The 15,833-nt window shown below is 45.7% G+C and overlaps 1 protein-coding gene across 1 annotated transcript; it reads right to left on the bottom strand.

The window, feature by feature from the left end:
- Positions 1–11,147: 11,147 nt before the first annotated feature.
- Positions 11,148–12,083, bottom strand: LOC123376175 (olfactory receptor 51G2-like). The gene has a single exon (XM_045027995.1). It carries the CDS (start codon positions 12,081–12,083, stop codon positions 11,148–11,150), a length of 936 nt encoding a protein of 311 aa, XP_044883930.1.
- Between the last annotated feature and the right edge of the window lie 3,750 nt (positions 12,084–15,833).

Here is a 15,833-nt window from a genome sequence, read left to right as displayed (position 1 = left end):
GAATCTAAAGGCAGATGACGCCTGGGGTTACTTCAGGTTGAAATTGCAGGAGTTGTCAGAGGCATGTATCCCGAGAAAGGGAAAACGGCTCGTAGGTAGCAGTTTTAGACCGAGCTGGATGACCAAGCGTCTTAGAGGGGTCATTAAGAAAAAACAGAAAGCATACCAGGAGTGGAAAATGGGAGGGATCAGCAAAGAAACCTACCTTATTGAGGTCAGAGGGTGTAGGGATGCAGTGAGAAAGGCAAAGCGACGGGTGGAGATGGACCTAGCGAAGGGGATTAAAACCAATAGCAAAAGGTTTTTTAGCCATATAAATAGGAAGAAAACCAAGAAGGAAGAAGTGGGACCGCTTAAAACTTTAAACGGAGTGGAGATTAGGGATAATCTTGGAATGGCACAATATCTGACTGAATATTTTGCCTCGGTCTTTAATGAGGCTAATGAAGGGCTAAGGAATAGTGATAGAGGGACCGATGGGAATGAAGATATGGGGGTAGACATTACGGTATCTGAGGTGGAGGCCAAACTTGAACAGCTTAACGGAAGTAAATCGGGGGGCCCGGATAATCTTCATCCTAGAATATTAAGGGAATTGGCGAGTGATATTGCTAGCCCGTTAGCGATGATTTTTAATAAATCTCTAAATTTGGGGATTGTACCGTTTGACTGGAGATTAGCTAATGTAGTTCCTATATTCAAGAAGGGGAAAAAAAGTGACCCGGGTAACTACAGGCCTGTTAGTTTAACATCTGTAGTATGCAAAGTAATGGAAAAAATTTTAAAAGAGAGAGTGGTTACGGAGCAGGAGGCCGATGGCAACTGGGATAGATTACAGCATGGATTTACGAAAGGTAGATCGTGCCAAACCAATCTGATCTCCTTCTTTGAGAAAATAACAGATTTTTTAGACAAGGGAAATGCGGTGGATCTAATATATCTGGATTTCAGTAAGGCGTTTGATACGGTACCGCATGAGGAATTATTGGTTAAATTGGAAAAGATGGGGATCGAAATGAAAATCCAGAGGTGGATAAGGAGCTGGTTAAAGGGGAGACTGCAGAGGGTAGTACTGAAAGGGGAACTGTCGGGTTGGAGGGGGGTTACCAGTGGAGTTCCTCAAGGTTCGGTTTTGGGTCCTATTTTATTCAATCTATTTATTGCTGACCTGGGAACCAAGAGTAGGAGTGGGCTGATAAAGTTTGCGGATGACACCAAGTTGGGAGGTATTGCCAATTCGGAGAAGGATCGGGATATCCTCCAGGGAGATTTGGATGACCTTGTAAACTGGAGTATTAGTAACAGGATGAAATTCAATAGTGAGAAGTGTAAGGTTATGCATTTAGGGATGACTAACAAGAATTTTAGTTATAAGCTAGGGACGCACCAGTTGGAAGTAACGGAGGAGAAGAAGGACCTGGGAGTCCTGGTTGATCGTAGGATGACTATGAGTAGGCAATGTGATGTGGCCGTTAAAAAAGCTAATGCGGTCTTGGGTTGCATTAGGCGAGGTATTTCTAGTAGGGATAAGGAAGTGCTAGTCCCGTTATATAAGGCGTTGGTGAGACCTCATTTGGAGTATTGTGTGCAGTTTTGGTCTCCCATGTTTAAGAAGGATGAGTTAAAACTGGAACGGGTACAAAGAAGGGCCACTAGAATGATCCGAGGAATGGAAGGCCTGTCGTATGAAAGGAGACTTGAGGAGCTCGGTTTGTTTTCCTTAACCAAAAGAAGGATAAGGGGAGATATGATTGCACTCTTTAAATATATCAGAGGGATAAATACCAGGGAAGGAGAGGAATTATTTCAGCTCAGTGCTAATGTAGACACGAGGACAAACGGATATAAATTGTCAGTCAGGAAATTTAGGCTTGAAATTAGATGAAGGTTTCTAACCATCAGGGGAGTGCAATACTGGAACAGCCTACCGAGGGAAACAGTAGGGGCGAAGGACCTCCATGACTTTAAGATTAAGCTAGATAAGTTTATGGAGGAGATGGTATAATAGGATAACGGGCTTAGTCAATAGGTCAATTAAGTGCCAAACTGGTAAATAGTACAATGGGTCAATGATATGATATTCTTAACCTTTTTCCAGAGGGTATGGCTGGAGAGTCTTGCCCGCATGCTCGGGGTTCAGCTGACCGCCATATTTGGGGTCGGGAAGGAATTTTCCTCCAGGGCAGATTGGCAGTGGCCCTGGAGGTTTTTCGCCTTCCTCGAAGCATGGGGCAGGGGTCGCTTGCTAAAGGAGTGGGTAGATCGGCTTATGTGGCCTGCATCTTGCAGGAGGTCAGACTAGATGATCATAATGATCCCTTCTGATCTTGAATTCTATGATTCTATGATTCTATGTTGTTCATTTTAAGAACACTTTCACTGAAGATTTGACAAAACACAAAGAAGGTACCAATGTGAGTTTTCTAAAGATAGCTACAGCACTTGTAGACCCAGGATTTAAGAATCTGAAGCGTCTTCCAAGCTGTGAGAGGGATGAAGTGTGGAGCATGCTTTCAGAAGTCTTAAAAGAGCAACGTTCCGATGCGGAAACTACAGAACCTGAACCACCAAAAAAGAAAATCAACCTTCTGCGGGTAACATCTGATTGACATGATGCAAATAAGCATGCATTGGTCCACGTTGCTTTGGATCATTATCGAGCAGAACCTGTCATCAGCATGGGCACATGTCATCTGGATTGGTGTTTGAAGCATGAAGGGACATAAGAATCTTTAGTGCATGTGGCACGAAAATATCTTGCGACGCTGGCTACAAGTGTCATGTGAACACCTGATCTCACTTTCAGGTGACATTGTAAACACGAAGCAGGCAGCATTATCTCCTGCAAATGTAAACAAACTTGTCTGAGCAATTGGCTGAACAAGTGGGGCTGAGTGGACTTGTAAAACTCAAAAGTTTTATACTGTTTTATTTTTGAGTGCAGTTAATTTTTCTACTTAATTCTATATTAGGTGAATTGTAAAATGAAGTGAATTGAAAAGTACTATTTCTGTTGTCTCTTTTTTACAGTGCACATACCCACAAGCAAAAATAAATATAAAGTGAGCACTGTAAACTTTGTATTCTGTGTTGCTATTGAAATCACTATATGTGAAATAGTAGAAAATATCCAAATATATTTAAAATAATGGTATTATATAATTGTTTAATAGCGTAATAATTGCTATTAATTTTTTAATCATGCAATTAATCAGGATATTTTTAATGCTTTATAGCCCTATTTAAATCCCGCTTATTCTCCTATGTTACACTTTATTCCTACTCTTCAGATTAAACTGTATTTTGGGTCTAAAAGGCTGGCTGGTCACTTGTCTCGCCACTACTCACAGGCTCCCAAAGGGAAGAACCGCACGAGCCGAACCCACTCAGACCTGCTCGGCAGCACAGTCATTAAGCCGTGTGCTGTAGCCCAGGGCCCCGTCTCAGGGTGGGAAGATCGCGGGATTGCACCCTGTGAGAGGGAAGGCTACAAGTGGGTCATATGGCACTCAGAGACCAGAGAGGGGGCAGAGATGCTGGTTGCCCTGTTACTCTGAGGGGTCTCTACAGGGAGAGAGTCTAGAGCCCTCAGCCAGTCAGGAAACAGACATATGCCCTATTGGACCTGTTACCAAAAGCAACATGGCTCTGAATTCCTGTGTTCACAATCGACCCAGAGAATAAAAACTTTTCAAATGAAAATACATTTGCTGATTAAATTTCTAGGAAGAAATAAACCTGAGGCAATTTAGGAACAAGTCACTGATATTCCATGGAGGTATCCTCTAGCCCAGTCGCTGGCAGGATCAGGCCTAGAGCACACGGCACCTCTAGAAACGGGACCCCTTGAGAAATCCTGACACAGGGCATCGGGGTTTTAACACTCCGGCTCACTTTGAATGTCAGATTTCTGTGTACATTAAGTAAGCCCACCGTGGAGTATGGGCATATGTAGGGGAGGGGTTCCCAAGCTACCTAGTGCTGCCTGCCCTCCAGCCCCATCACTGAGTCACCCCACAAGCCCAGCTGAGTCCTCTGCCACTGCACAGAACATCTGCAAATGGAAACAGCTTGCAGCCAATTCCCTTTCACTTTGCATTTTGAAGATAGTGAAACCTGCCAACATACCCAATTCCTGCTAGAAAGGGAGCCACTGACACCGGAGGTTTTCACCCTAAAGGACAAGGAGCCATCAGAGAGGTTGCATGGGCAGAATCTGTTCAGACAGGGAGGGAACTGTCTTTATGAAGCATGCCTGCACATTCCCTTGGGGGCCACTTGGCCATCAGGGAACTTCAGCTGCTTGGCTCAGTGTGCACCAACTTCAACCACCATCACAACCAATGACAAACAGCAGGAGGCCAAATCACAAGGGACGTGGAGTGATCCTACCCACCTGGACTGCAGTTCCAGCCCTGATGCAGGCTCTATTCCTGGAATCTGGGCTTGTCATCACTGTCTGTATGGTTCTGATTAGCTACCTTGGGAGGGGGGGGACGACACCAAATGGTATTGATGATGCTGTCACACTTTGATCTTGCTGAAATAAAATAAAACAGAATCATAATAATAATGTAAAACCAGATTTCTCCCCAGCAACCCCCTTCCCTGCATTACAAACCCAGGGGGCGCAGCAAGGGAAGGGAGACTCCACAAAGCTCCCTACATGGAAATTTCCTTCAGATTGTTCCAGGAGGGGACGTCCCTTCCCTTCTCCCTGAGGAATGGAAAGGGGGACCCAGGATCCCCAAAGTTCTGCACAGATCTCAGTGATCCACTGGGAGCTAGGCCCTCCCACCCACAATCTCTGGGCCTCCTCAACTGCTCTACGACTCTCTCCAGCTCCCTGCTAGCACAGGCTCATCAGCGATGTGCTCCCAGGGCCTGTCACAATAACCCACAGAGATGAGGAGGCTGGTTAGTGTAGCTGAAGGGGACAATACCCCAGCCATAGACTGGTCAGGAGGTTTCAACCTTTTCATACCCAGAGTGCAGGCATGGACTCCGTCAGTGCAACCTTTTATTATGTTCTGAGGGAGAGGCAGATGAAAAGCCTCCAGTTTCTTTTGGGGATTCAGGCAGCTGAAGCTGGGCAGCATCATGGCAGCTGAGCTTTCAGAGAGAAATGATCCATTTTCTATGAAAATTCACCCACAGAAATGGGTGAAAAGGAAACATGTTAGTTTGGGACAACAGTTTTCATTTGGGAAGAATCTCTCTGTTTTCCAACCCAGCTCTAACTCAAACCATGAGCCTCTGTTCCTCCTGCTACAGGACCACACCCCTAGGTGGCAGCACTCGCCCCCCATCAGCCTCCCACACTCATCAGCCCGTGGATGTCTGCCATGGTGGCTATGGCAGCTCTATAGCAGAGGGAGCCCCTGGAAAAGGCCAGTCTGCAGCAGCCCATAGTGTAATGGAACAATTTAAGAACATAAGAACAGTCATATTCAGTCAGACCAATGGCCCATCTAGCCCAGTGTCCTGTCTTCTGGCTATGGCCTGTGCCCATGCATAAAAAACAGCAATGATCGATTGATCCATCCGCTGTCACCTGCCCCCAGCTTCTTGCAGTCAGAGGTTGAGAGACACCCAGAACATGGGGTAGCATCGCTGACCATCTTGGCAAATAGCCACTGCTGGACCTCTCCTCCATGAACTTACCTAATTCTTTTTTAGTTATAATTTCGGCCTTCACAAAATCCCCTGGCAATGAGGTCCACTGACTGACTGTACGTTGTGTGAGGAAATACTTCCTTTTGTTTGATTTAAACCTGCTGCTCATTAACTTCATGGGTGATCCCTGTTTGTTGTGTTATGTGAAGGGGTAAATAACACTTCCTGATTCACATTCTCCACACAAATGAGTTTATAGATCTCTGTCATATCCCCGCAGTCTCTCTAATCTCTCCTCTTATGAAAACAGTTCCATACTCCTAATCATTTTTGTTCCCCTTCTTTGTTCTTTTCCCAGTTCTATTATATCTTGTTTGAGATGGGACGACCAGAACTGCACAACGTTATCAAGGCATGGGAGTGCCATGGATTTATATAGAGGCATTCGGATATTTTATTTCTTATTAACCTTTCATAATGGTTTTCAGCATGGGCGGCGTGTGGATCCCCCATTCAGTGAGGCTAGACCCTCTGGCCTCACACTTTCTGCCCAAGACCCCCCCCACACACACACACACACATCTGGAGAATCAAGCCTCCTCTTGTATATGCCCAGAACCTCCCCTTCCTCCTTCACTGGAGCCCTGAGTCCCACCTATCTCCCCATGGTTGGAGGGACCCTGGGGCAGCCAGACGCCCCCCCTGCCATGCTGCACCCAGGGTCAGCTCCAGGCACCAGCCGTCCAAGCACGTGCTTGGGGCGGCACCTTAGGGCGGGGCGGAGCTTGGGTTTTGTTTTTTTTTGGTTTGGCGGGGTGGCGCCAGAGGGTTTTTTTGTTTGTTTTTGTTTCGGCCAGACAGCGCTCGGGGGTGGGTGTTTAGGTGGCACGGCGCTCGGGGGAGCGGGGGCTTCGGGTGGCTTGGCGTTCTGGGGGGCGGTGGCTTGGGTGGCGCAGTGCTCGTGGGGCAGGGGCTTGTGCGGTGTGGTGCTCGGGGGGAGCTTCGAGCGGCACGGCACTCGGGGGACGGGGGATTCAGCGGCGCGGTGCTTGGGGGTTTTGGCGGCACAACGCTAAGGAGGGGGGTCACAGTGCAGCGCTGGGGGGCGGGGGCTTTGGCGGCGCGGCATGGCGCTCAGGAGGGTGGGGGGTTGTGCGGCGTGGCGCAGGGGGGGTTCAGCGGTGCTCGTGGGGGGGGTGTTATGGCAGAGTGGCACTCTTTTTTTTTGCTTGGGGAAGCAAAAAAGTTAGAGCCGGCCCTGGCTGCACCTCCTCTCCTGGGACTCCAAGCTGTCCCATGGCTTCTCTCTTCCAGAAGAACCTGAGCTTTTTATATGTTTCATGCATGTTCCAGGACAGCTGAGCAGGTGGTTGTGACACTACCTATCATATTCATTGTAGTGCTATCAACCTTGGAGGGGTTGTAAGTGCTTTGGAAAATAAGATTAAAATTCAAAATGATCTGGACAAACTGGAGAAATGGTCTGAAGTAAATAGGATGAAATTCAATAAGGACAAATGGAAAGTGCTCCACTTAGGAAGGTATCAGAGGGGTCACTGTGTTAGTCTGGATCTGTAAAAGCAGCAAAGAGTCCTGTAGCACCTTATAGACTAACAGACGTATTGGAGAAAGAGCTTTCGTGGATGAATACCCACTTCGTCGGATGCATGTAGTGGAAATTTCCAGGGACAGGTATATATAAGCAATCAAGAAGCAGGCTAGAGATAATGAGGTTAGTTCAATCAGGGAGGATGAGGCCCTCTTCTAGCAGTTGAGGTGTGAAAACCAAGGGAGGAGAAACTTTTTGTAGTTGGCTAGCCATTCACAGTCTTTGTTTAATTCTGAGCTGATGGTGTCAAATTTGCAAATGAACTGAAGCTCAGCACTTTCTCTTTGAAGTCTGGTCCTGAAGTTTTTTTTGCTGCAGGATGGCTACCTTTAAATCTGCTATTGTGTGTCCAGGGATATTGAAGTGTTCTCCTACATGTTTTTGTATATTGCCATTCCTAATATCTGATTTATGTCCATTCATCCTTTTCCGTAGGGACTGTCCAGTTTGGCTGTTGTACATAGCAGAGGGGCATTGCTGGCATATGATGGCGTATATTACATTGATGGATCTGCAGGTGAATGAACCGGTGATGATGTGGCTGATCTGTTTAGGTCCTGTGATGGTGTTGCTGGTGTAGATATGTGGGCAGAGTTGGCATCAAGGTTTGTTGCATGGATTGGTTCCTGAATTAGAGTTACTATGGTGCGGTGTACAGTTACTGGTGAGAATGTGCTTCAGGTTGGAAGGTTATCTGTGGGCGAGAACTGGCCTGCCACCCAAGGCCTGTGAAAGGCCTTAGGAGGGAACAATCTGTTACACACATACAAAATGGGAAATGGCTGCCCAAGAAGGAGTGCTGTGGAAAGGAATCTTGGGGTCATAGTGGATCACATGCTAAATATGAGTCAACAGTGTAATGCTGTGGCAAAATCAAACATCAATCTGGGATCTATTAGTAGGAGTGTTGTAAGCAAGAAGTAATTTTTCCACTCTAGTCCACACTGATTAGGCCTCACCTGGAGTATTGTGTCCGGTTCTGGGCATCACATTTCAGGAAAGATGTGTACAAATTGGAGAAAGTTCAGAGAAGAACAACAAAAATGATTAAAGGTCTAGAAAACATGACCTATGAGGGAAGTTTGAAAAAAATGGGTTTGTTTAGTCTCGAGAATAGAAGTCTGAGAGGGGACATGATAACAGTTTTCAAGTATGTAAAAGGTTGTTACAAGGAGGAGGGAGAAAAATTGTTCTTCTTAACCTCTGAGGATAGGACAAGAAGGGATGGGCTTAAATTGCAGCAAAGATGGTTTAGTTTGGACATTAGGAAAAAGTTTCCATCTATCAGATTGGTCAAGTACTGGAATGAATTGCCTAGGGAGGTTATGGAATCTGCCTGGTACTGAAGTTAGGATTATTGGCCTTTAATTTCCGGGTTCACTTCTGGAACCTTTTTTTAAAAATCAGCATCTCATTAGCTATTTGCCAGTTATCTGCTATGGAGGCTGATTTACTCTCCCTGGTCACTTGATTACAGACATAAAATTCTCAATATTACAACCAAAAAAACCCCTTCAAAAACAGACTCCAACGAGAGATGGCTGAATTGGAATTAATTTGCAAAATGGACACCATTAAATTAGGCTTGAATAAAGACTGGGAGTGGATACTTTTTACACAAAGTAAAACTATTTCTCTCTTTCTCTCTCTCTCTCCCCCCCTCCCCAGGTGTCTATAAATTGCAAAGTCATTAATATAGGTTGTTTTCCCTCAATGTGAGATAGCAATGGAACAGCCTTTGTTTACAGATCTGAGATCTTCCCAGAAATTTCACTCTTTATGATAAAACATAAAACAAGTTTATTAACTACAGAAAGACAGCTTTTAAGTGATTATAAATTATCACAAACAGATCAAAGCAGATTACCAAGCAAATAAACAAATCTGAAAATTCAGCCTAAAAAGAATGGCTCAGGTGTGAGAATCTCCCTCACATCCTCTAGGATTTGAACTAGCAATTTCTCACTCAGACTGGTGATACATGTAGTCCACCAAGTTTCCATACACAATTTTCTACCAGGTCAGTCTTTGTTCTTTGGATGTTTCTAGGAGATATCCTGTATGGGGAGTGAGGCCAAGAGATGATGTCACACCCCACCTTATATATATTTTCTATATGGTGGGAACCCTTTGTTTCAAGCTAAGTTCCCAGCCCGGTTTCAGGTACTAAAATGGTTCAGGTTCAGTGTCATGTGCTCTGATCCCATTCCCTAGCATGCCTGCTATGTCATAGCAACCATTACTTATAGGCCAGATGAAACATTCACAGGAAGGCTAAGGTCTTCCATGGCCAATTATCTTTGTTGATGAGCCATGACCACTGTTTCTTCATTTTTGTACCTGAAAGGCTAGTTGTGGGTGTTACCCAGAATAAGCACATTTGAATTACAAATACATAGTCAATATTCATAACTTCAGGTAGAAAAATGGAACATGCACACAAATAGAAAAAAACATATTCAGCAAATAATATTTTTTCCAATGACGCTTCACAAGACATATCTTGTACCAGTTGCATCATAATTATTCCATACTCATTTCATAATCATACCACAATGACAAATACGGGGTGCAGCATCACAACCTCCTCTACTGACACTTCAATCTAGGAAGTTCCTCAGATTTGTCTCCTAAAAAGAACAGCTCAAGTGTGGGAATCTGCCTCACATCCTCTGCAGTAAAGACCAATGCAAAGAATTCATTTAGCCTTTCCACAACAGCCTCATCTTCCTTGAGTGCCGCTTTAGCACTTTGATTGTCTAGTTGCCCCACTCATTGACTCACAGGCTTACAGCTTCTGAAATACTTTGAAAAATAGGAGCTATTAATTTTTTCAGTCTTTTGCTAGTTGTTCTTCAGATCTTTTAAGCTGGGTATGAAGTATTGCCAAGCCCCATTCAAAAATTATCACTAACACTCCCAAAAATCATGAGATTAGTTTAAAATAATGAGATTTAAAAATATTCAAATGTGGGTTTCATTATTATTTGCCTTTCATTTCTGAGTCTTTGGGATGTACCTACTTCAGGTTTTCGACTTTTTTGTAATCCACTTTCTGAAACATTTTAAAGAAAAGTGAAAGCTTCAATTCACATACAGTGTCTTGATCCCAGAAGTTGGGTTTTTAAGAAAGACAGGAAAAGGTGTGTGACTCCCAATAAAATCCCAGGAGTTGGCACTGCTGGCCGCATCTCAAGCGGGGCACCCACAAATGAAGGCACTGAGGGTTGGTAAGTGGACATTTCTGGTCACACAATCCATCGGTGGCTGAGACAGTGTTTCCCTCTGCACTGGGCTACAGAGCCCCTGGTTCTAAGGAACAGGATTGCACCACAGACAGCCGGACATAACAGTGACTGGCTCGCACAGTCACTGGTTCCTGAGGCACAGCTCAGAGTGTCTCCTTCTCATGCTTGGTGCCGTCAGCCTTGCTTCAGGTTTGCCGCACTACCCTTCCTTTTCCCCTATGGTCCCCCTACCCCGTTACTTCCAAGTAGGCCCTGCCCAATTCTCCTCCATTTCTCCAAGGCTCTGCTCCCCAGATAGGCCAGAGCTGGACTGTGGTAAGAGCTACCCATGGAGCACAGGCCGCTGTGAGTAGCCCAGCATTCTCCACCTTCCCTGGGTTGTATATCCTGGGGGCTGTGACATAGGATTATCTCAGGCCCACAAGCCTCCTGTCCAGGGCAGTGGGAGGGTCTGTGACTCCTCTCAGTTGCTCTGGTAACCTGGGAAGCTATTACCAAGGCCTGGTTATGGCTTCCAGCCTGGAGAGGAGACAGAGCCTCCTCTTTGGGGGAAGAGTTGGGGCAGAGAGAGGGGTCTCGAGGGAAGAGGATCCAGAATGGAATAGGTGGCCATAGACCATTTTTTTTCCATCTCCCATGTCACCAGCACTGGAGCCGGATGATTAACTGACCCTTTACTTGATAAATGCTCTGATTATCCTTGCACGAAAGTGTTTACTTTTCACACTGTACACAACTGGATTTATCAGGGGCGGAACCAGCTGGTAGATATAGCCCAGGACAACCTGAAGCAAGTGAGAAGAGCTATTTCCAAATCTGTGTGTCACAGCCAGACCGATCACTGGTATATAGAAGAGCAAGATGGCGCAGAGGTGGGAGACGCAGGTGTTTAGGGCCCTGAGGAACTCCGTGTGGGATGCGACACTCAGCACCGTTTTGAAGATCATCACATAAGAGAGCGAGATGAGCAGCGAGTCCAACCCCATAGTTATTAGTGTAACAGATAAGCCATAGATGTCGTTCACTTTGATGTCCGAACAAGCCATCTTCATGACTTCCTGATGCAGGCAGTAGGAATGGGAGAGGACATTGGATTTACAGTATTGGAACCGTTTCAGGAGAAAAGGGAGGGGAAATGTTACTGCCACTGCTCTTAGCACAAACACCAGTCCCATCTTGGCTATCCTTGGCAGGGTTAAGATGGAAGCATATCTCAGTGGGTTACAGATCTCGATGAAGCGGTCAAAGGCCATCAACAACAGCACAGAGGATTCAATGCATTGAAGCGACTGGATGAAGAACAACTGGGCAAAACAGGCATTGAGGCTGATCTTCCTAGAGTTAAACAAGAATATGCCCAGCATTGTTGGTATGGTGGCTATTGATAAGCAAAGATCTGTGACAGCCAACATGAAAAGGAGAATATGCATAGGCTCATGGAGGCTTGGATCTGTTTTTATAATGAACAGAATAACTGAATTTCCTACTATCGAAATGACATACATTAAGCAGAAGGGGACAGAGATCCAGAGATGGAAGTCTTCCTGACCAAGTATCCCGGTGAGAAGGAACACTACAGGGTTGAATTTGGTGTCATTGACAGATGACATAATGTACCGGGCAGGTCAGAGGAGTTTTGAGCTTTCTTTCCTGAAAGGAAAAACAACAGGAGACTAGATGATATTTAACTAGACATCTTTCTCCCCTAAGTGAAAGTCTAGAGTCCCCCAGGAGCTTAAGGAAGATCAGCAAAAACATCGTCTTGGAGTTACACCACTGATAAGAAGACAAGCACTGCCAGAATGGATCTGACCTGCAGTCCACCTAGCCCAGTATCCAGTGGCCAGTTCCAGATGAGGCAGAAGAAGCCCTGCAATAGGCAGATATGATATAACCAGCTCCCAAGAAAAGTTCCCCGCAACATACACCAGTACAGTGGTTTTCATACCGGGGGTTGGGACCCCTCAGGCGATCCAGAGGTTACTGCATGGGCTGTCATCAGCTGTTAACTTCTACCCCAAACCTGGCTTTGCCTCCAGCTTTTATAATGGTGTTAAATATATAAAAAAGTTTTTCGTTTATAAGGGGGGGGTCACACTCAGAGGCTTGGTACGTGAAAGGGGAAACCAGTACAACAGTTTAAAATAAATAAATAAATAATTGGAGATATACCAATCTCCTAGAACTGGAAGGGACCCTGAAAGGTCATTGAGTCCAGTCCCCTGCCTTCATTAGCAGGACCAAGTAATGATTTTTTGTCCCAGATCCCTAAATGGCCCCCTTAATGATTAAACTCACAACCCTGGGTTTAACAGGCCAATGCTCAAACCACTGAGATATCCCTGCACTAGTTAGACATATTTTCTGGTGTAAATCAGGAAGGTGTAGAGCCTTTTGACTACTTAAAAACAACAACAACAAAAAAACAACAGCTACTGTAGTTGGATTTTCTGGTAACCTCCATAAACATCCAGTCCTCCTTTGAATCCTGCTACTCTCTTGGCCCCATTGATCTCTTCTGACTGGGAGTTCCACAATCTATTTGAGCACTGTGTGATTTTACAGTTATGACATTCCCACCGACACACTTACTGGCCCTCCACTTCTGATTGTGGCCCATTATATCATGGCATGTGTAAACACACGGAAATTCAATGGTGAAAACGGCCATTGAATTTATCTGTTCTGCATTGAAGCTATTTATAAACGTGTTTCAATGCCTCTTTGTTGTATTTTTTTTTCATTACTCCTCCGAGTTCAAATTATGCCACTGCCTCTTTGCAGTTCATGTGATAAATTCTTAGGGACAGGTTCTTCATTCAAAGACATTGAATTCAATGGCGTCATTCCAGATTTACATGTGTAAATTCAATCAGAACCGGGCTCTATTAACTTTCCCTTATCAAATGCTCCCGGTGTTACACTCTGACCCCCAAGAATTCCTCCAAGAGGAGCTGAAGTGCTTTACCTGGCCACCATTGCCTGAATCCAGAGGGTTCGTTCATCCCATAGGCTTTTTTTCATACTCAAAGGACCTGCACCCACTCCCAAACTAAGGGTCAGTAGACATTTGGCAAGTTAAAAGTTAACACAGAGCGTTACTTCATCTCGGTGCCGGAGGGATTAGTGTCACAAGTGGGTGAATAGTGCAAACACTAGGTTTGCAATAATATCCACTTCAGTGTTTAAGTTACTTCAGCAATGCTCCTGTAGGAGGTGATGGATGTAAACTACATGCAACCACTATTACACACCCCTTTCCTCCACCTCAGCTCTACTGTTTGCTAAAACACTGACCAGCAGTTCTGTTCATTCAGGTCTTTCTGCAAAGTCTTGCACAGTTATTGCAGAGGGACTGTATTCGTGACCCTGAAGATAAGTGCTAGAAACAGCTTCTGGTCAGTTACCAGGAGACGGTATCATAGAACCATTCACTGAACAAAGAGTTAATAGCACAAACCAACTGGAAACCGAATTTACATTACTTATGAAACACTGTCTAATGCTGAGCAAGCCCAGTCATCCCACAGTGTGCTGTAGCCCAGGGCCCTGTCTGAGGGTGGGAGGATCATCGGATTCCAGCCCATGAAAGGGAAAGCTACAAGGCCTGACATCTGGCACTCAAAGACCAGAGAGGGGACAGAGATGACGGTAACCCTGTAACTGTGAAGGGTATCTACAGGGCAGAAATGCTGGAGTCCTAGCAAATCTAGAAACAGAAATATGCTCTATCGGACCTGTTACCACAGAGTAATGTAGCTCTGAATAGCTCCTTTCACAGACAAGCCAGAAAATAAAACCTTTGAAAATGTGTTTGCTGATTAAATTTCCGGGAGCAAATACACCTGAGGCAATTGGGGAAATAGTCAATGATAGTCCGTGGTGGTCTTCTCTTGCTCAGCACCTAGCAGGATCGGGCTCAATGCACCTCGAGAAAAGGGACCCCTTGAGAAATCCTGACTCGGGGCATCGGGGTTTTAAAACTTGAAACTCACTTTCAGTGTCAGATTTCTGTGTCGCTGGTATGGGCAGATGTAGGGGAGGGGTTCCCAAGCTACTTAGTGCTGCCCACCTTCCAACCCCATAAAATGGAAACAGTCTGCAGCTTTTCCCCTTCAGTTCACATTTTAAAGATAGTGAAACCTGCCAACGTACCCAATTCCTGCTAGAAGGGGAGCTGCTGACACCAGAGGTCTTCACCCAAAAGGACAAGGAGTCATCGGAGAGGTAGCACAGGCAGCAGGCAGTGTCTGTTCAGATAGGGGAGGCAACTGTCTTTATGAAGCATGTCTGCACATTCCCTTGGGGGCCACTGGGCCATCAGGGAACCTCAGCTGCTTGGCTTAGTGTGCACCAGCTTTAACCCCCGTTACTGCCAATGGAAAACTGCAGAAGGCCAAATCATAGGGGATGTGGGGTGATCTTACCCACCTGGTCTGCAGCGCCAGCCCTGCTGCAGACTCCATTCCTGGAATCCAGGCTTGTCATCACTGTTTGTATGGTTCTGATTAGTCACATGGCTACCTCAAGGGCACCTGAGTGGTAATGATGATGCTGTCACAGATGTGATCTTGCTGAAAAAAATATAAAATAGAATAATAATAAATAATAATAATAATAATGCAGGACCATATTTCTCCATGGCAGCCCCCTTTCCTGCATTACGGATCCAGGGTGCAGGGCAGGGAAGGGAGATTCCACAAGGCTCCATACAGGGAAATTTCCCTCGGATCAGTGGGTGAGGTCCCTTCCCTTCTCCATAAGGAATGAAAAAAGGGGACCCAGGATCCAGGGATCCCCAAAGTTATGCACAGATCTCTGTGATCCACTGGTAGGTCGGCCCACCCGCCCACAATTTCTGTGCCACCACAACTGCTCTAGGTCCCTCTCCAGCTCCCTGCTAGCACAGGTTCATCAGAGATGTGCTACCAGGGCCTGTCACAGGAGACGCTGCCCGCAGGATCTGCTGAAGGGGCCTTGTACAGGGTGGGGGGGCCTGCACAGAGATGGGAAGGCTGGTTAATGTAGCTGATGGGAACAATACACCAGCCATAGATTGGTTGGGAGTTTTCGACCTTTCCATACCCAGTGTGCAGCCAGAGACTCCATCAGTGCATCCTTCATTTATGTTATGAAGGAGAGGCAGATCAAAAGCCTCTAATTTCTCTTGGGGATCCAGGCAGCTGCAGGAGGGCAGAGTCATAGCAGCTGAGCTTTCAGAGAAAAATGATCCATCTTCTATGAAGACTCACCCCAGAAAATGGATGAAAAGGAAACATTTCAGTTTCTGGGGAAGGGAAACCTGTTTTCAAGCCCAGCTCTAGCTCAAACCATGATCCTCTGTCCCTCGAGCTACAGGA

The sequence above is a fragment of the Mauremys mutica genome, chromosome 1, assembly GCF_020497125.1.
Source record: "Mauremys mutica isolate MM-2020 ecotype Southern chromosome 1, ASM2049712v1, whole genome shotgun sequence".
Lineage (NCBI taxonomy): Eukaryota > Metazoa > Chordata > Testudines > Geoemydidae > Mauremys > Mauremys mutica.
The sequence above is the reverse complement of the archived record's forward strand: the minus strand, read 5'-3'. Positions and strand labels throughout refer to the sequence as shown.

Coding starts and splice junctions, on each gene's coding strand:
- LOC123376175 (XM_045027995.1), bottom strand. CDS start 12,083: ATGTCATCTGTCAATGACACCAAATTCAACCCTGTAGTGTTCCTTCTC.